General features: G+C 46.8%; 1 protein-coding gene across 1 annotated transcript in view; it reads right to left on the bottom strand.

The window, feature by feature from the left end:
* Positions 1–336: 336 nt before the first annotated feature.
* The window catches only part of LOC135542636 (unconventional myosin-X-like), a 70,164-nt gene continuing 49,946 nt past the window's right edge, over positions 337–20,554 (bottom strand). The window contains 27 exon segments of the mRNA XM_064969742.1: positions 337–1,669; positions 2,077–2,268; positions 2,395–2,571; positions 3,309–3,626; positions 3,797–3,920; positions 4,003–4,139; positions 4,561–4,768; positions 6,060–6,208; positions 6,600–6,748; positions 6,951–7,223; positions 7,345–7,539; positions 8,909–9,051; positions 9,241–9,296; positions 9,403–9,496; positions 9,812–9,907; positions 10,015–10,119; positions 10,239–10,377; positions 10,535–10,658; positions 13,042–13,653; positions 13,775–14,041; positions 14,258–14,614; positions 14,742–14,859; positions 15,280–15,404; positions 16,575–16,655; positions 16,796–17,056; positions 17,374–17,466; positions 17,856–17,922. Coding sequence (XP_064825814.1) covers positions 1,565–1,669; positions 2,077–2,268; positions 2,395–2,571; positions 3,309–3,626; positions 3,797–3,920; positions 4,003–4,139; positions 4,561–4,768; positions 6,060–6,208; positions 6,600–6,748; positions 6,951–7,223; positions 7,345–7,539; positions 8,909–9,051; positions 9,241–9,296; positions 9,403–9,496; positions 9,812–9,907; positions 10,015–10,119; positions 10,239–10,377; positions 10,535–10,658; positions 13,042–13,653; positions 13,775–14,041; positions 14,258–14,614; positions 14,742–14,859; positions 15,280–15,404; positions 16,575–16,655; positions 16,796–17,056; positions 17,374–17,466; positions 17,856–17,922 — 4,765 coding nt within the window. The 3' untranslated portion in view covers positions 337–1,564.

Below are 20,554 nucleotides of genomic sequence, written 5' to 3'. Positions count from 1 at the left end.
GGAATGGTTCAAAAATAAACATATCCAGGTGTTAGAATGGCCAAGTCAAAGTCCAGACCTGAATCCAATCGAGAATCTGTGGAAAGAACTGAAAACTTCTGTTCACAAATGCTCTCCATCCAACCTCACTGAGCTCGAGCTGTTTTGCAAGGAGGAATGGGAAAAAATGTCAGTCTCTCGATGTGCAAAACTGATAGAGACATACCCCAAGCGACTTACAGCTGTAATCGCAGCAAAAGGTGGCGCTACAAAGTATTAACTTAAGGGGGCTGAATAATTTTGCACGCCCAATTTTTCAGTTTTTGATTTGTTAAAAAAGTTTGAAATATCCAATAAATGTCGTTCCACTTCATGATTGTGTCCCACTTGTTGTTGATTCTTCACAAAAAAATACAGTTTTATATCTTTGTTTGGCACTGTATGTGATGTTCATAGTCGACATATTACAGGAGACAGCTCTCTCAATCTCCCTTGGTTGATCTTGTAGTCGACTTTTGTCACTCTTTAGCATCATTCTCTCCTCTAGACCTCTCCACACCCACGGAGCCTCCCCCCCCAGACCGAGCCAGACAGCTACCCCTTGAAAGAGCCTCTGAGTCAGGATGATCCCGGGGAGAAGGCCCTGGGTGGGCCTCCAGCCCTGGTTCTCTTGAGGGGGTTTGTGTGAGGTCACTTCCTTTGACCATATGTCATGTCACTTCCTTTGACACAGGAAGTAAGTACTGTGCAGTCTGATGAAGAAGGAACCTGATTTTCCATTTGACCCCGAGATGAAAACACAAAACACAGTGAGTCCTTTATCTCAGTCACCACGGACGACAGCAGATGAACGAGAGAGTGAGTGAGAGAAAGAGAGAGGAAAGGAAGCAAGCAAGCAACAGAGAATAAATTAACATTTAACTGTAAAGAGAGGTGAAATGGGACACACAGACAGAGAAAAAGAGAGTTTAATCAAATGGGGGAGAGGGGTAAGAGACAGAGGAAGGAAGATAGAAATAGTAACAGGCTTCATTTGATCTCTCCGAGCTGGCAGTGTGTTGGGACTGCGACGGGGGGGGTCTGTTATTGGGGTGGAGAAGGGGGCGACGGAGCTTTACGGGTGGTATGGTTTGTCTGGGCTATTGTGCTTGTCGTTGGTATGGGTTTGGTCCAGAGAGAACAGAGAGAGAGGGATGACAGAGTAGAGAGAGAGAGAGATTAGAGATTGATACAAAAGGAGTAATAAGAGATATTTAGATGAAGTAAGGTTGAGTTAGAATGTGCTGGACCTGCTGTCTGTAAGACAGTGACATGCAGGGTAACTGGGGGTTGGTGGTGCTGGAGTTGTCCTCCCCAAAATGGGTCATTTTCCATGCTCATTGTTAACGAACAGATATTTAACCCAATCCACCCAATTCCCAAGTCTAGAATAGTTAGCTGCAGTGTCCATCCCCTTTTCGCTTTGTGAAATCGGATGCCATTTTAGATCCCTCGCTGTCCGCAATCTGTGGATTGTATCCACTTCCTGCCTCACTCTGATAGGTCTGTGCTGTTGAATAGAGGGCCCTGATTGGCTGCTGGTTGATCACCTGACGAAGGCGCTGGCGACGCTGGAGACAGACATGATGCTGCAGCGTTTCTTCACCATCATGTTGATGTAGGCTTTCATGATCTTAGCAATCTCCATCACCTGAGAGAGAGAGAGAGAGAGAGAGAGAGAGAGAGGGATGGAGACAGAGGGAGAGGTAGAGAGAGAAAGAGAACAAGGAACACACCAGAGAGGTAGAGAGAGGGAGAGAGGAGAGAGAGCAAGAGAGAGAGGGGGAGAGAAAGAAAGAGAGAGTGGGAGAGAGAAAGAGTTAGATTACATCAGTGTTTGTGTTTGTGCAGTGTGCAGTATATTCCTGATTTATTTACATACATTTAAGTCATTTAGCAGACGCTCTTATCCAGAGCGACTTACAAATTATTCTTCCATTGTGTACGGTTGTTTTTGTTGTGACTGTCTGATACATGCGTGTGTGTATGTGTGTAAGTGTGTGTGTGTGTGTGTTTCAGAGTAAGCATGTGTGTGTTTCAAAATATGTGTGTGTTTACCAATGGAGTGTGGAAGAACAAGTCGTTGCCGTCGACAGTGATCTGGTAGGTGCAGGGTTGTGGAGCTCCAAAGAAGGTGATCTGCTCATACTGGAACGTCTGCAGAGGTTTGGGTTCCCCTCTCTTATACACAGACAGATTGTCAGCACTCACACCCAGCCACAGGTCATGGGGAAAACCTCCTTCCTTACACTGCAGGGGAGAGAGAGGGAGGAGAAGCAGACAGAGGAGGAGGAGGAGAGGGAGGGGAGGATGAGATAGAAGTAAAACACAAAGGTCCACACACACACACACACACACACACACACACACACACACCTCCACGTCAAACAGTGTAGAGCCATATCCGGGCCACTCTTTGACGATTGACATGTATTTGAGCAGAGCCTGGTGCTGGGGGAGTCCCTGTAACTTGGTCCATTTATCCAGAACATGGGCTCTGGTGGCCGATGTCTCCTCCTTCACCCACATCTCTACCTGCTGCCCCTCTTCCTCCTGGACAGGATTACAAACATATTTATCAATCAATCAATCAATTAATTATTCAATCAATCAATTAACCAACAAATCAATCAATCCTAAACCCAATCAGAGGCGACAGGGTAAGATATCGCTGTCTGAAATATGCGATGCCCCAGTCAATAGAGGATAATGTGTGATTTACGAGAGACGCCATCTCTAGGACATATGACAACTAAAGCTAGGAAAAATCTAATCAAATCAAATTTATTTGTCACATACACATGGTTAGCAGATGTTAATGCGAGTGTAGCGAAATGCTTGTGCTTCTCGTTCCGACAATGCAGTAATAACCAACGAGTAATCTAACCTAACAATTCCAAAACTACTACCTTATACACACAAGTGTAAAGGGATAAAGAATATGTACATAAAGATATATGAATGAGTGATGGTACAGAGCGGCATAGGCAAGATGCAGTAGATGGTACAGAGTACAGTATATACATATGAGATGAGTAATGTAGGGTATGTAAACATTATATAAAGTGGCATTGTTTAAAGTGGCTAGTGATACATGTATTACATAAAGATGGCAAGATGCAGTAGATGATATAGAGTACAGTATATACATATGAGATGAGTAATGTAGAGTATGTAAACATTATATTAAGTAGCACGGTTTAAAAATATAGCAATGGTGATGTCAGCATGTGCATGTGTGCATGTTTTATGCAAATGCATTGTGTGTTTGTGCGTGTGCCCATCGCCACCTTCTGTTTCTTCAGCGAGCCCGTCTTGAAGCTGCGCCTCAGACTTCCATCCAGGAAGCTGGGGGTTCTCCTTCTATCCTGCCCGTCCCCCTTGACACTTCCCACCTGCCCTCCTCCTGCCTCTCCTCCTGCCGCGCCTCCCTGTTTGGTGGAGTGGAAGATGCGCGTGCGGAGGCGCCCCATTGGGTAAACACTACCGAGGCTCCACCCAGCGCGGCTGGCCCCGTCTCCATGGAGATACTGCAGCCGTAAAGCGGCTAGCTGCTGCAAAGTTTCCTCTGGGGCCGGGAAGTGACCACTGATCAGAGACTCATGGGCCTGAAGGGAGGAGGGGGTGTCGAAAGGGGGGAGAGAGGGAGGGGGAGAGTGAAAGAGAGACATTTATTGAAATTGAGTGAGACGGAGTAGGACAAGGAGTGTGTGTATGTGTGTCTGTGTGTGTGTGTGTGTGTGTGTGTGTGTGTCTGTGTGTGTCTGTGTGTACTCACCTGCTCAAACATGAAGGCAAATTCTACCCCCTCCTTAGGCATGCTCTCCATGTCGAGGAAACAGTAAAGTTTAAAATAGAGTCTCCACTGTCCTTCCTCCTCAACCTCCTCAGTCCCTGACAGCCTGGAATACACACAGATAGGGTTAGCAACACACACACACACACACACGCACACACACACACACACACACACACGTTACGTACCTCTCAAACTTGGCGAGGACGTCAGCCACTATGACCCTGCTCTCCAGTGCTCGGTCCGTCACCTTGTTGTGCTCAAACAGAGAGAACAGATTCCTACTGTCCTCCATGGCCAGGCCGCGGATCAACTTCTCCACCACCTACACACACACACACACACACACACACACACACACACACACACACACACACACACACACACACACACACACACACACACACAGACACAACACACACAACACACACAACACACACACACACACACACACACACACAGTGTGAAAAACCCAGCAGCGTTGCAGTTCTTGACACAAACCGCTGCGCCTGGCACCTACTACCGTACCCCGTTCAAAGGCATGTCTTGCCCATTCACCCCACCTACACTGACTGAAGTGGATTTAACAAGTGACATCAAGAAGGGATCCTAGCTTTCACCTGGATTCACCTGGTCAGTCAATGTCATGGAAAGAGCAGGTGTTCTTAATGTTTTGTACAGTCAGTGTATGTCTCTGCCAGTGTGTGTGTGTGTGTGTGTGTGTGTGTGTGTGTGTGTGTGTGTACCTCTCCAGCGGTGGTGTGTGAATTGATGGAGATCTTGCAGGAGCCTCCTCCATGGCAGTAGACTGTAGTTGTCATCTCCTGCCTCACCAGTAGGGCCACAATCTCCTCCTGAGACGGAATAAAGTCCCTGGTCTTGGTCTTCTTCAGAGACTCATTGATAAAAGCAGAATAACGCTCAATCTCTGTGTTGGGGAAATGCTCTCGCACCCTGGGAGAACACACACAAAGACAGTCATGATATACACACACACATAACACACACACACACACACACACACACACACTACTAAAAATCTCTACACCTGTGATGGGTTCTGACTTCTAAAGTTGAAATATGAAATATCCCTGTTCATGGTACTGAGGGAGAGAAGGGAATGCAGAATGTTTTCTGTCAGAACATGTTATTGTTAGACATCAGGTATCCTATGGAAAGGAGAAGGGCCACAGTTTCAGTTGTTGGGTTGTAATTTGAAAGACTTGATTCACCGGAAGTGAATGGTGGGGTCAGTTAAAGGTTGGATATGAGCCAAGGGCTTGGAATGTTACCAAGTAAGGGAAAATGCAATCACACAGCTGCGGTCACTGTAAGGGTGGATAGCTGTGGATTAGGGAGGAATGTGGGCTGAGGTCAGATCAGGTCACATTTTAGGGAGAAGGAACGGTTTATTACCCACATAACTTAACTTCCTGCCTAGCAACAAAAAGTCATGTTTAGAGAAGAGGAGGAGACTTCACCTAAAGTGGGGTATATATACTTGTGCTGGTGAGAACATGTCTTTGTCTGTTCAGCTGTTTGACCCATTAGGTGAATAAACTTGGTTTGAGCTTTTCCAAGTCATCTGTTAGTTTTAACTGGGTTTATTTCGAACCTAACACCTGGGGGACACACACCCACCCACCCACCCACCCACGCACAACACACACACACACATCCACCCACCCACGCACAACACACACACCCACCCACCCACCCACCCATGCACAACACACACACACACCCACCCACCCACCCACGCACAACACACACACACACACACACACCCACCCACCCACGCACACAACACACACACACACCCACCCACCTACAACACACACACACACACCCACCCACCCACCACCCACCCACCCACCCACCACCCACCCACCCACCGCACAACACACACACACACACACCCACCCACAACACACACACACCCACCCACCCACCCACGCACAACACACACACACACCCACTCTCCCACCCACGCACATCACACACACACACACACAACACACACACACACACGCACAACACACAAGCACAACACACACACACACACACACCCACGCATGACACACAAACACACAACACACACACCCACACACAACACACACACACACACACACACACCCACCCACCCACCCACCCAGACACCCACCCACCCACCCACCCACCCACACATACACACCCACCCACCCACACACAACACAACACACAACACACACACACACAGACACACCTTTTGAGGTGGAAGCGCAGGTATCTGAGGATGGTCCGGCTTGGGAGGAAGGTACAGCTCATACAGGTGAGGAGGTGCCAATGAGCCCGCTGATTGGGCTGATTGGGCTGAGGCACGTGATTGGTCTGCTTGATCACCTGACAGTATACCTGGAGAGAGCGGAAAGACAGTGTATGTGTATCCGCCTGTGTATGTGTGTGTGTGTGTGTGTGTGTGTGTGTGTGTGTGTGTGTGTGTGTGGCTGTATGTGCACCCTTGTGTGTGTGTGTGTGTGTGTGTGTGTGTGTGTGTGTGTGTGTGTGTGTGTGTGGCTGTATACACTCTTAGAAAAGAGGGTCCCAAAAGCGTTCTTCAGCTGTCCCCATAAGATAACCCTTTTTGGTTCCAGGTAGAACCATTTTGGGTTCCATGTGGAAAGTCTTCTACCTGGAACCAAAAAGGGTTCTTCAAAGGGTTCTATTATGGGGACACCTGAAGAACCCTTTTAGGTTCTAGATAGCACCTTTTTTTCTAAGAGTGTATGTGCCCATGTGTGTGTACCTCGTCTCGGAGAGGTCTCAGGTCCTGACAGGTCTGCAGTACCCCCCGAATGATAGGAACAGGGTCTGCCAGAGTCTCCATCTCCTGAAGAGAGTTAAACACTCGGATCGCTTCATCCTGAAGACTGGCATAGCCCTGCTGCCTCTGGACTGGAGGGGAGAGGAGGGGTGGGGGAGGGGGAGGGGGTGGGAAAAGGGGAGGGGTGGGAGAGGGGGAGGGGGAGAGAAGGAAAGAAAGGTTCTCATCAAATCCATTCATGTTCAAGTCAGTGACAGTACAAGGAGGATTACCAGGAAGTGACAGTACCAGGTTTATGATGCAGGCTGTATTGTGACGGTCCACTCTACTTACTGACTTCTCCGTAGGGTAGTGGCAGTAGGGGGGAGTGTAGAGGGTGCTGAGTGTATCTGAGGATGGGATTCCTCCTGTAGGTCTGCTCCACTGCCTCAGGGTTCAGACTGCTGTCCTTGATATCTCTGATGAGCTGTAGTGTCGGTGTTTCTATGGGTGTCTTACTGTCTATCACTGCCTGTATGGCTGCTATCCATCTCAGAGCTTCATTCAGCATCTTGGTGTAGAGGCGATACGAGTGCTTCCTACCGTGCACTACGATGTTCCAGTACCCTACAAAAGACAACAAGGGCATCAGTATGGACCCTACCCTCCGATCCCTATATCCTCCATTTCTTCCCTCTGACTCGCTCCTCTCTTCTCGTCCTATCTTCTCACTCCTTCCCTCTCTCACCTGTCTCTCTGTGCACTCGTTCCTCAGGTTGAAAGACAGAGCAGAGGGAGTTGAGGACGAGGGTTCCCATCTTGGAGGAGTTTCGCTCAGAGCTCTTGTAGTAATCCAGGGAGTTGTGGGTTAACACGAACCAGCGTTTCTTCAGCTTCAGAACATTACCCTTAGTTCCTGTCTTCATCTCCTTCTGGAGCCAACCTAGGGGTAGGAGGGAGAGAGAGAGGAGAGAGAGAGAGATAGAGAGAGAGGAGAGAGAGAGAAAGAGAGAGAGAGAGAGAGAGAGAGAGAGAGAGAGAGAGAGAGAGAGACAGAGAGAGAGAGAGAGAGAGAGAGAGAGAGAGGGGAGAGAGAGATAGTGTCTCTGTGTGTGTCTCTGTGTGTGTCTCTGTGTGTGTCTCTATGTGTGTGTCTATGTGTCTCTATGTGTGCCTCTGTGTGTGTCTCTGTGTGTGTCTCTGTGTGTGTCTCTGTGTGTGTCTCTGTGTGTGTCTCTCTGTGTGTGTGTGTGTGTGTATGTGTGTCTCTGTGTGTCTCTGTGTGTTTATATGTGTGTTTCTCTATGTGTTTCTCTGTGTGTCTCTATGTGTGTCTCGGTTTGTGTCTCTGTGGGTGTCTCTGTGGGTGTCTCTGTGGGTGTTTCTCTGTGTGTGTCTCTGTGTGTGTCTCTGTGTGTGTCTCTGTGTGTGTCTCTGTGTGTGTCTCTATGTGTGTGTCTCTATGTGTGTCTCTGTGTGTGTCTCTGTGTGTGTCTCTGTGTGTGTCTCTATGTGTGTCTCTGTGTGTGTCTCTGTGTGTCACCGTGTGTGTCACTGTGTGTGTCACCGTGTGTGTCTCTGTGTGTGTCTCTGTGTGTGTCTCTGTGTGTGTCTCTGTGTGTGTCTCTGTGTGTGTCTCTATGTGTGTCTCCGTGTGTATCTCTGTGTGTGTCTCTGTGGGTGTCTCTGTGAGTGTCTCTGTGGGTGTCTCTGTGGGTGTCTCTATGTGTGTCTCTGTGGGTGTCTCTGTGGGTGTCTCTATGTGTTTCTCTGTGTGTGTCTCTGTGTGTGTCTCTGTGTGTGTCTCTGTGTGTGTCTCTGTGTGTGTGTCTCTGTGTGTGTCTCTGTGTGTGTCTCTGTGTGTGTCTCTGTGTGTGTGTCTCTGTGTGTGTCTCTATGTGTGTCTCTATGTGTGTCTCTGTGTGTGTCTCTGTGTGTGTCTCTGTGTGTGTCTCTGTGTGTGTCTCTATGTGTGTGTCTCTATGTGTGTGTCTCTATGTGTGTCTCTATGTGTGTCTCTGTGTGTGTCTCTGTGTGTGTCTCTGTGTGTGTCTCTGTGTGTGTCTCTGTGTGTGTCTCTATGTGTGTGTCTCTATGTGTGTGTCTCTATGTGTGTCTCTGTGTGTTTCTCTATGTGTTTCTCTATGTGTTTCTCTATGTGTTTATCTATGTGTGTCTCTATGTGTTTCTCTATGTGTGTCTCTGTGTGTGTCTCTGTGTGTGTCTCTGTGTGTGTCTCTGTGTGTGTCTCTGTGTGTGTCTCTATGTGTGTGTGTGTGTGTGTGTGTGTGTGTGTGGGGTGTGTTACCCACCCCTAACCAGGAACTCCTGTCCGTCTATCTTGGCATCTCCTTTAGGTTTCTGCAGCAGGCTGATCCAGTGGTGCATCTCCTCTGGAGTGTCAGTGTTACAGTGGATCACACGGTTCGCTGTGATGATCACAAAGGAGTTGGGCCTGGGGACACGTACACACACGCACACACACACACACACACACACACACACACACACACACACACACACACACACACACACACACACACACACACACACACACACACACACACAAAGGTTAGGTACCGATACATAACACACATCTAATTTATTATCCCAAACCATGTCAACCACAGTAACTAGCTCATACCTGTCTGGGTTGTCAGAGGCACAGACTGAGTCAATCAGTCCCACGTCCAGAGTTCCCTATAACATGACATGACGCACTCTGTTATTATGGCACAGTGTGTATAACATATGTGGGTAATTATAACATGTGTATAACGTGGTTAGAAGCTGTGCAGACTCTGACCACAGCGTTCTTGGGGTTGGCCTGTTCATGAGACATGGCCATCAGCTGCTCGGGAGTATACACATGAACCTTACTGAGGACGTTATACCACGCACTAGAGAGAGAGGGGGGGAGAGAGAGAGAGAGAGAGAGGAGGGTGGAAAGAGAGAGGGGGAGAGAGGGGCGAGAGAGAGGAGGGCAGTAAGAGAGAGGGGAGAGAGAGAGGAGGGTAGAAAGAGAGAGGGGAGAGAGGGGAGAGAGAGAGAGAGAGAGAACAATTTCAGATGAAAATTGATATTACCGTTCTACTCATTGGCATCATGTCTCTGTGACGAAAACCACAGGTGGTTCTGAATCCTATGGTTCTAAGAGATTGGTTATTAGAGACCATAGTCAAATACATAAGTCGAACACTTTGGTGTCTCCATACCTGGCGTCTTCTGGCGACTCAGCAAACACCTGGTACGTCCTCTCATCTGTCACGATGTTCAACGCATTTTCCTTCTCATGGTTGTTCACGATCTCCCTGCGGGGGAACAGAGAGGAAAGGAAATAAGTTTTGCTTTGTCAATGAGTTGCATTGTGGATTGGGCTTAAGACTAGAGTATTGCATTGTGGGTATTAGAGTCTTACTTGGCGGCGCGGATGTCGATGGTTCCCTTCAGTTTCTCCTCGCTGTCGTTGTCAAAGTACATCAGTTTGTGTTCCCTCAGAACAAACCAACGCATCTTCCAGTTCCTGCAGGGGGAGGTAGGGTGTAGGGGTTAACACACACACACACGCACACGCACGCACACACACATAAGACAAACACTCTCCTCTAATCCCCCTCTAAACGAACAGACACACACCCCAACCTGCGGGACAGAGTGGACAGTCCTCCTCCCTTCTTATGGAGCCAGCCAGACTTGAGGGCCTCCTGTTTAGAGCGGAACCACATGAAGGTCTCATCCTTCAACACACACCACCGCCTGCGCCATGGAATCATCAGACCAGCTGAGAGGGAGACACACACACACATTCATTATGCCACTACAACCAGTTAATGGGATGGGAGAGAAACATGGGCTGTGTGTAAGTGTTGTGTATGCGTGTGTGTGTTTGTGTGTCTGTAGGTGTGTGTGTGTGTGTTTGTGCGTGTGTTTGTACTCACCCTTCATGTAGAGGTAGCTATGGAAGTATGGAGGTCCGTTCCCGTTGAGAAGAGTGACCCTGCCGTTGTGTACCTCCTCATCTGTGTCCAACAGCCCATCATGCTCATCATCACTCTCTATGTACTGGACAACACAGATATATACCTCAATATCTATCTATCTATCTATCTATCTATCTATCTATCTATCTATCTATCTATCTATCTATCTATCTATCTGTCTGTCTGTCTGTCTGTCTGTCTGTCTGTCTGTCTGTCTGTCTGTCTGTCTGTCTGTCTGTCTGTCTGTCTGTCTGTCTGTCTGTCTGTCTGTCTGTCTGTCTGTCTGTCTGTCTGTCTGTCTGTCTGTCTATCTATCTATCTATCTATCTATCTATCTGTCTGTCTATTATTTCACTTATAATTCACTGTATGACAATTCCAGTGGGTCAGAAGATTATAAACACTAAGTTGACTGTGCCTTTAAACAGCTTGGAAAGTCCAGAAAATGATGTCATGGCTTTAGAAGCTTCTGATAGGCTAATTGACATCATTTGAGTCAATTGGAGGTGTACCTGTGGATGTATTTCAAGGCCTACCTTCAAACTCAGTGCTTCTTTGCTTGACATCATGGGAAAATCAAAAGAAATCAGCCAAGACCTCAGAAAAACAATTGTAGACCTCCACAAGTCTGGTTCATCTTTGGGAGCAATTTCCAAATGCCTGAAGGTACCGTGTTCATCTGTACAAACAATAGTACACAAGTACAAACACCATGGGACCACGCAGCCGTCATACCACTCAGGAAGGAGACACGTTCTGTCTTCTAGAGATGAACGTTCTTTGGTGTGAAAAGCGCATATCAATCCCAGAACAGCAGCAAAGGACCTTGTGAAGATGCTGGAGGAAACAGGTACAAAAGTATTTATATCCACAGTAAAACAAGTCCTATATCGACATAACCCGAAAGGCCGCTCAGCAAGGAAGAAGCCACTGCTCCAAAACTGCCATAAAAAAGCCAGACTACGGTTTGCAACTGCACATGGGGACAAAGATCATACTTTTTGTAGAAATGTCCTCTGGTCTGATGAAACAAAAATAGAACTGTTTGGCCATAATGACCATCGTTATGTTTGGAGGAAAAAGGGGGAGGCTTGCAAGCTGAAGAACACTATCCCAACCGTGAAGCACAGGGGTGGCAACATCATGTTGTGGGGGTGCTTTGCTGCAAAAGGGACTGGTGCACTTCACAAAATAGATGGCATCATGAAGAAGGAAATGATGTGGATATATTGAAGCAACATCTCAAGACATCAGTCAGGAAATTAAAGCTTGGTTGCAAATGGGTCTTCCAAATGGACAATGACCCTAAGCATACTTCCAAACTTGTGGCAAAATGGCTCAAGGACAACAACTTCAACGTATTGGAGTGGCCATCACAAAGCACTGACCTCAAGCCTATAGAAAATTTGTGGGCAGAACTGAAAAAGCGTGTGCGAGCAAGGAGGCCTACAAACCTGATTCAGCTACACCAGCTCTGTCAGGAGGAATGAGCCAAAATTCACCCAACTTATTGTGGGAAGCTTGTGGAAGGCTACCCAAAACGTTTGACCCAAGTTAAACAATTTAAAGGCAATGCTACAAAATACTAACTCAGTGTATGTAAACTTCTGACCCACTGGGAATGTGATGAAAGAAATAAAAGCTGAAATAAATAATTCTCTCTACTATTATTCTGACATATCACATTCTTAAAATAAAGTGGTGATCCTAACTGACCTAAAACAGGGATTTTTTTTTACCAAGATTAAATGTCAGGAATTGTGAAAAACTTAGTTTAAATGTATTTGGCTAAGGTGTATGTAAACTTCTGACTTCAACTGTATATATAGATATACAGGTAACTGCCAAAATAAAGGAAACACTTTAGTAAATAAGGGATTCAAAGTGTACTGAAAGCAGGTGCTTCCACACAGGTGTGGAATTAACATCCCATCATGCTTATGGTTATGTATAAAAATGGTTGGCAGACCAAGTTGCCCATTATTTTGGTGACCATGGCTAGTAGAAGAGATCTCAGTGACTTTGACAGAGAGGTGACTGTTGGAGCACGTTTGGCAGGAGCTTCAGTGACAAAGACTGCTCAAATTGCTGATGTTTCACGACATACCATGTCCGTCTCAGTCACCAGATCTCAACCAAATTGGGAGATTATGGGAGAATCTGATGCGTCGCCTGAGACAGAGTTGTCTACCACCATCAACAAAACACCAAATTATGGAATTTCTTGTGGAAGAATGGTGTCGCATTCCTCTAATAGAGTTCCAGACACTTGTCAAATCTATGCCAAGGTGGGTTGAAGCTGTTCTTTCTCGTGGTGCCCCAAACGCCCTATTAAGACACTTTACGTTGGTGTTTCCTTTATTTTGGCAATTACATGCACGTCCAATATGCCTCATAAATATACACAGCAATAATGTGTGAATGTGTGTGTTTGTGTATGTGTGAATATGTGTGTGTGTACTAACTGAGTCAGAGCTGCCCCTGTATGACTCTATGCTGGCGTTGGTGCACGTGGACTTCCTCAGAGCTTCTTCCTCTGTCATGGCTGCGCTGCCTCTGTTGCTATTCTGCCCGGATGCGGAACCATCGTCTCCCGCAGTGACAGAGCCCTCCTCCTCGTCGTAATCTGATTCGCCGCTGTCGACCGGCATGCTGTAGATCGGCTCCTCCCCTTCTCCGAGGCTCAAGATACTCATCCTCCCTCCATCACCCTCTTTTTTCTCCTCCTCTTTTCCTTTTCCCTCCCCCTCTTCAGGAGGCAGTGGTGGGGGGGGAGGTGGGAGAGGGGTGTCAGAGCCATCTCCAGCTGGTAAGGGGGGAGGCGGGGGAGGGACGGGAGTGGGTGAGGATGAATCGAGGAGAGGGGGAGGTGGTGTAGCAGTACAGCCCTCAGCGAAGGCAGGTGGAGGGGGAGGCAGGTGGGCGAACATATCCTGGTCCACGGCAGCGTCAGCCTCGGCTGGAGGAGGGAAGTCTGGGAGGAGAGGGACAGTACACTCCTCCTCGGCATGGAAGCCCTCGTCCACCTCCTCCTCCTGGGTTCTGGCTGTGGCCATGCCTGGCCCCTCCTGGAGCCGCTGGAGGGCAGGGAGACAGGGCAGATAAGGCCAGGTATGTTTTAAGCATATCCAACTTAACACAGGAGAGGGACGCAATTAGAACAACCTCAACACTCTTCAGGAAATACGGAACACCAACCTCTGCGCTAGCACTAGCAGCGGTGGCTAAACTGGGATCCAGACCTCCAAAGTCCAGGAGGTCGATTAGTTCTGTGGCCTTACGAGAGGCCTCCTTCTTCAGCCTCTTGATCTCTGCGTCCCGGCGTAGCCGGAGCTCCTGCCTGGACGACTCACAGAGCTGGGAGACCCCATCCTCCCTCTGTTTCTGTAGGCGCTCGATCTCCAACTCTATACGCAAGATCTCCTCCATCTGACGGGCCTCTTCTTCCGTCTTTCCTTCCTTCTTCTGGAAAGGGAGAGAGGGAGGAGGAGGGAGGAAAGGGAGAGAGACACAATGGAGTGGAGAGGGAGAGAAAGAGAGGAAATTATAAAGAACGTCAGGTGTCATCTCATGTCTGATGACATGGATGAGCCCATTCCTATGATAGTCATTGGCCTCAGGACCAGACCGTTTTCTAAAAGAGGGGTGAGCAGAGAAAAGAGTAGAGAAGAGAAAGCTCACCTCAGAACCCTGAGCGGCCTTTGCCTCTACGCCTCCCTCCTCCTGTTCTCTCTTCTTCCTCTCCTCCTCCTCTCTCTTCCTCCTCTCCTCTCTGAGTTTACGGCAGCTTGCGCGGGCCACCTGTCCTCGTCTGTGTTTTTGGAGTACCCGCGTCGCCAAGCATCGCCGTAGAAACCATTTCCGTTGTATGTGGGTACGAAGGTACCCCTGGAGGGTGATGACGCTCTCCTTCACACGCTTAAAGTGCTTCCTGGCGGTGTAGGTGAGGATGTGGGCTCTGATGACCATGCCTGCTTTACGGCGAACCTCGTCTCTCTCTTTCTCCAGATGCTGTTCCAGAGACTCCTTCATAAACACCTACAGGTCGGAGGTGTGACGTCAGGGGTGAGAGGTTGAGGGGTCAGGTGGGCAAGGTGAAATGTCACTTCAACATCTGTTGGTATCCACAGGTGTCAAGTCCACTAAAGTTCTACTGCAGTCTTACCTTGGTCTTTCCCAGCTGCCACTCCTTCTTGGCACGGTCGTATTTGGTCAGCAGGTCTGTACTCCTCTTCTTATCATCCCCCGCTCCACCCCCCTTCTCTTGCAGAATGATCTGATACCTGAGAGAGAGGAAGACAGGGGTGGAGAAAGAGGAAGTGAAAGAGTAACAAAGTTAAAACAAACTAAGTTTATTTACATACACTAGCCCAGAGAGAGAGAATTACAAAAAGAGGCGCAGGAGGAAGAGACAGACAGACACACACAGACAGACAGACAGACACACACACACTGACACAAACAGACACAGACAGACAGACAGACAGACAGACAGACAGACAGACAGACAGACAGACAGACAGACACACACACACACACACACACACACACACACACACAGATACACAGACAGACACACACACACAGACAGATACACAGACAGACAGATACACAGACAGACAGATACACAGACAGACAGATACACAGGCAGGCAGGCAGGCAGGCAGACAGACAGACAGACGCACGCACACACACACACTGACCGGCTGATGAAGTCTTTGAAGGTTCTGCGGACAGGGAAGCCGGCCCGGCGGATCTTAACTGTTTCTAACATTCCAGAATATCTCAGCTGGTTCAGAACCACTTCCGGGTCAAACACGCTAGGGTTCTACATGGGTCACAGGTCAGAGGTGTTTGGTTACAATAAGTTGTTCTGATATACATTTGTGTCACCCTATGTTCAAGGAGCTTGATGTCTGGTAAAGAGTGTCTTACAAAGGTATACCATATACATTACTGGTCAAAAGTTTTAGAACACCTAACACCTAATACCACCTTATTCAAGGGTTTTTCTTAATTTGTACTATTTTCTACATTGTAGAATAATTGTGATGACATCAAAACTATGAAATAACACATATGGAATCTTGTAGTAACCAAAAAAGTGTTAAACAAATCAAAATATTTTATATTTGAGATTCTTCAAATATCCACCCTTTGCCTTGATGACAGCTTTGCACACTCTTGGCATTCTCTCAACCAGCTTCACCTGGAATGCTTTTACAACAGTCTTGAAGGAGTTCCTACATATGCTGAGCACTTGTTGGCTGCTTTTCCTTCACTCTGCGGTCAGACTCATCCCAAACCATCTCAATTTGGTTGAGGTCGGGCGATTGTCCCAAACCAGATGGGATGGCGGATCGCTGCAGAATGCTGTGGTAGCCATGCTGGTTAAGTGTGCCTTGAATTATAAATAAATCACAAACAGTGCCACCAGCAAAGCACCCCCACACCATCACACCTTCTCCTCCATACTTTATGGTGGGAAATACACATGCAGAGATCCGCTGTTCACCCACACCGCGTCCCACAAAGACATGGCGGTTGAGACCAAAGATCTCCAATTTGGACTCCAGACCAAAGGACAAATTTCCACAAATTTCCACCGATCTAATGTCCATTGCTCGTGTTTCTTGGCCCAAGCAAGTCTCTTCTTCTTATTGGTGTCTTTTAGTAGTGGTTTCTTTGCAGCAATTCGACCATGAAGGCCTGATTCACTGGCCCACACAGAGCCCTGACCTCATCCCCATCAAACACCTTTGGGATGAATGTGGCTGAATGGAAGCAAGTCCCCGCAGTAATGTTCCAACATCTAGTGGAGGCTGTTATGGCAGAAGAGAGGGGGCCAACTTCATATTAACACCCATGATTTTGGAATGAGAAGTTCGACGAGCAGGTGTCCACATACCTTTGGTCATGTAGTTTATGTAAAGTGACTTTTGGGGTTAATATAGATATGTAGTGTGAAAGACATAGATATGTAATAGATGATACTAACCTTCTCGTTGTTGGGTTTGATGCAGCGCACAAAAAAAGGGTTGGACACACTCAGAGTGCCCATGAGGGAATGGAGAGAGTCCTGAGAGAGACACAGAGAATCAGTACACACACACACACACACACACACACACACACACACACACACACACACACACACACACACACACACACACACACACACACACACACACACACACACACACACACACCTTCTCTCACCCTAAACTGTGAACTGACGGTAGGCTTGCGTCTGGCTGTTCCCATCTTCAGAGTCTCCTCACTGTTCCTGCTGCCCACTCTCTCAAACAGATCATAGATGAAGTCCAGTTTGCTCTCCTTCAGCATGTTGAGGATGTCGTCTCTGAATGTATCTCTGTTCTTCTCCAGAACCCCGGTGACATCATACAGAACCTCTCCAGCATAGTGCCTGATGCCAAACTGATGGTCAGCCAGTCGAGGCTTCACATAGTAAGGGTTTGTCTGCAGAGGGAGAAGGAGACAAGTTATATCCCACCATATGAATGAATGTCACATCGTTGCATGTGTATGTGTGTCAGAGGAGGCTGGTGAGGGGAGGGCGGCGCATAATAATGGTGGAATAGAGTGAATGGATGGCTATCAAACTATGTGTTTGATGAGTTTTATACCATTAAGTACACTCTGTTCCAGCCATGACTATGAGCCAATCCTCCCCAATGAAGGTGTCACCAGCCACCTGTGGTGTGTGTGTGTGTGTTATGTTGGGTGGGGCGGGGTTGTTTGTGTGGGTCTGTGTGTGTGTGTACTGTATGACTCACAGAGTGCCTGCTGTGTAGTTTCTCCAGCAGTGTGAAATCTGTCCCTTTGGGGAAGCGACTCTCCTCGTTGACCAACGCTAGCATCCCAAGTTTCTGGCAGAGAGACACAAACAAAACATCAGATTAAATCTACTTCCCATTAACATTACATCAGCCCCAGTGTTGGGCTGAATCCTAAATAGCACCCTATTCCCTATATAGTGCACTCTTTTTTGGCCAGAACCCCATGGGCCCAAGTAATACTTGGGCCCAATAGGGAATACATATCTCCCTGTAGCAGGAGAACTTTCTTGCAATACAGGACATTTTAAACTTGTAGTGTATTTGAGATTTAAAAAGGCTTCTGAAGTTTGTAATTACACCTTGAAATTTCATCAGACTTGATTTTCCCACATAATAATTCACATATTAATAATCCACTGGCTCAAATTAAGATCCTACATCTGTAGAGTGCCATTTGGGAGACAACTTTGGTCTCTTACCTTCTCTATGAGGTCCAGACACTCAGCGTTATCCATCCAGTCTATGGCTTCCCACTGGACTCCCTCTCTATGGACACACAGCGTTATCACAGGTAGAGCCCAACGTTGTTTCTGTCTCAGAATGTGTGTGTATATCTCAGCATGTGTGTTTGTGTGTATATCTCAGTGTGTGTGTGTATATCTCTGTGTGTGTGTGTGTGTCATTACTGTCCTGTGAGGATCACAATGGGTCAGATCAGCTTGGCAATGATTGACAATAACCAGACCTTCTCTCACCAGGGGAGGAGGGTACTGGGCCAGTTTGACAGTTCACACCCTGTTGTAAATTACAGGAGAAGGGGGGATCTTTCTCCCCTTTAGTATCAACCAAAGGAATGTCTTTGTTTCACAGACAGTTTTCCCTCTTAAACTCTAACATCGGTCAAAAGTATATATTGGATCAATATTTCTAACATAAGAATGTAGGGAATGGTCAGTGGGGAGCAAAAGAAAACTAATGTCATATTGTTTTTTATTCTGTGATGTCATTAAAACTGGTATAAAAGAAATACTGTAACTTGAAAAGTATTTACACGACAGGTATGAAGTCTCCATCCTTAACGTTGTGCATATAATATGAACAATTCAGAAAGTATTTTTGCTAAGATATGAATGTGATTTTAGGAGGTATGAGAGAATCTATCTCCTATAAACTGTGCATAGTAAGTAACCACGCCCGAGTGAGGTCGGAGAGCGTGTCAGATTGATAGAACAATGCCCTTTCGATGAGAGTGCAGAAAAAGCCAACGAAATGAACATTAGACCAGGAAAGACGAGGAATTGCAGCCCACGTCTAAAGTGGTTTAAATCCTGACTATCAACACGAGGAGGAAGAGGCGAGAAGCTCACCTCAGACAATCACTGGCACAGTTGATTAGCTGTCCTAAGTCAGATATCGAGAAAAACTCATCTAAGTGAGACTATCCTACTACGCTCGTCACCAATGGGAACCGTCAACATGGCTGGCTATCTTCCAGAGTGAACAACAGTAGAAGAGACGGATCCGGACCCTTTCAGACAACCAGAGCCTTACCAGCGTGCCGCTGAAAGGCCAACCCACATCCTTCCCAAACAAAGGCACTCACACGTAAATACATTCATGATTCCTTATTCCAAACGGGCAGCGGTTCGTGTGCAACGCATATGATTAATGTGAGAATAGTTCTAAAATGTATCCACGATATGTGTCCCTTTTTCTCTCGCTCTCTCCTCCCCACCCCTCTATAAGCCGCCATATTTTGTCAGTCCACATATTTTTGTCTTATGTAAAACGGTGTATGTTTATTCTGTGTTATTATTTAGTTAGCTAATAAATAAATAATTCAACCAATTTGTGCAGTACTGAATCATGAGTGAGGCTGGGTTTTTTGCAGTTGCATGAGGTTAAGACTGTTCAGAATGATATTATACAAGGTTATGATTAATATGATTAATTTGACTGTTTATAGACGTGATAGGTAAATACCTTTAGAGTTTAATTTGGGAGACGGTAACTCTTTAAAGAAACGCTCTCGTGGTGCCCCAAATCATAATGAGTTCATTGTTACACAATTAATTGAATCGGGTAACAATTAAACATAGCTAGTGGATTAAATAAATAACAGTCATCAGATTAATGAAGGTAAAGTCATGACAGTGTGTGTGTCTGTGTATATATCTCTGTGTGTGTATATATCTGTGTGTGTGTGCGTATGTGTATCTGTGTGTGTGTGTATATCTGTGTGTGTGTGTGTGTGTGTGTGTGTATCTGTGTGTATATCTGTGTGTGTGTGTGTGTGTGTATCTGTGTTTATGTGTCTCAGTGTGTGTATCTGTGTGTGTGTGTATCTCTGTGTGTGTGTGAATATCTGTGTGTATGTGTCGCAGTGTGTGTGTGTATATCTGTGCGTGTGTGTATCTCTGTGTGTGTGTGTGTGTGTGTATCTGTGTGTATGTGTCTCAGTGTGTGTGTATATCTGTGTGTGTGTGTGTATATCTGCGTGTGTGTGTGTGTGTGTGTGTGTGTATCTGTGTGTATGTGTCTCAGTGTGTGTGTGTATATATGTGTGTGTGTGTGTGTATCTGTGTATCTGTGTGTATGTGTCTCAGTGTGTGTGTCAGTGTGTGTATATCTGTGTGTGTGTGTGTGTATCTGTGTATCTGTGTGTATGTGTCTCAGTGTGTGTGTATATATGTGTGCGTGTGTATATGTGTGTATGTGTCTCAGTGTGTGTGTGTGTATATCTGTGTGTGTGTGTATCTGTGTGTATGTGTCTCAGTGTGTGTGTGTGTGTGTATATCTGTGTGTGTATCTGTGTGTATGTGTCTCAGTGTGTGTGTGTGTGTGTGTGTATCTGTGTGTATGTGTCTCAGTGTGTGTGTGTGTGTCTAAGTGTGTGTGTGTGTGTGTGTGTCTGTGTGTATGTGTCTCAGTGTGTGTGTGTGTGTATAACTGTGTGTGTATCAGTGTGTGTGTGTCCTAGTGTTTGTGTGTGTATATATGTGCGTTTGTGTATCTGTGTGTATCTGTGTGTATCTGTGTGTATGTGTCTCAGTGTGTGTGTGTATATGTGGGTGTGTATCTGTGTATATGTGTCTCAGTGTGTGTGTGTATATCTGTGTGTATCTGTGTGTATGTGTCGCAGTGTGTGTGTGTGTATATCTGTGTGTGTGTGTGTATC

This window comes from Oncorhynchus masou, chromosome 6 (genome assembly GCF_036934945.1).
Source record: "Oncorhynchus masou masou isolate Uvic2021 chromosome 6, UVic_Omas_1.1, whole genome shotgun sequence".
Lineage (NCBI taxonomy): Eukaryota > Metazoa > Chordata > Actinopteri > Salmoniformes > Salmonidae > Oncorhynchus > Oncorhynchus masou.
The sequence above is the reverse complement of the archived record's forward strand: the minus strand, read 5'-3'. Positions and strand labels throughout refer to the sequence as shown.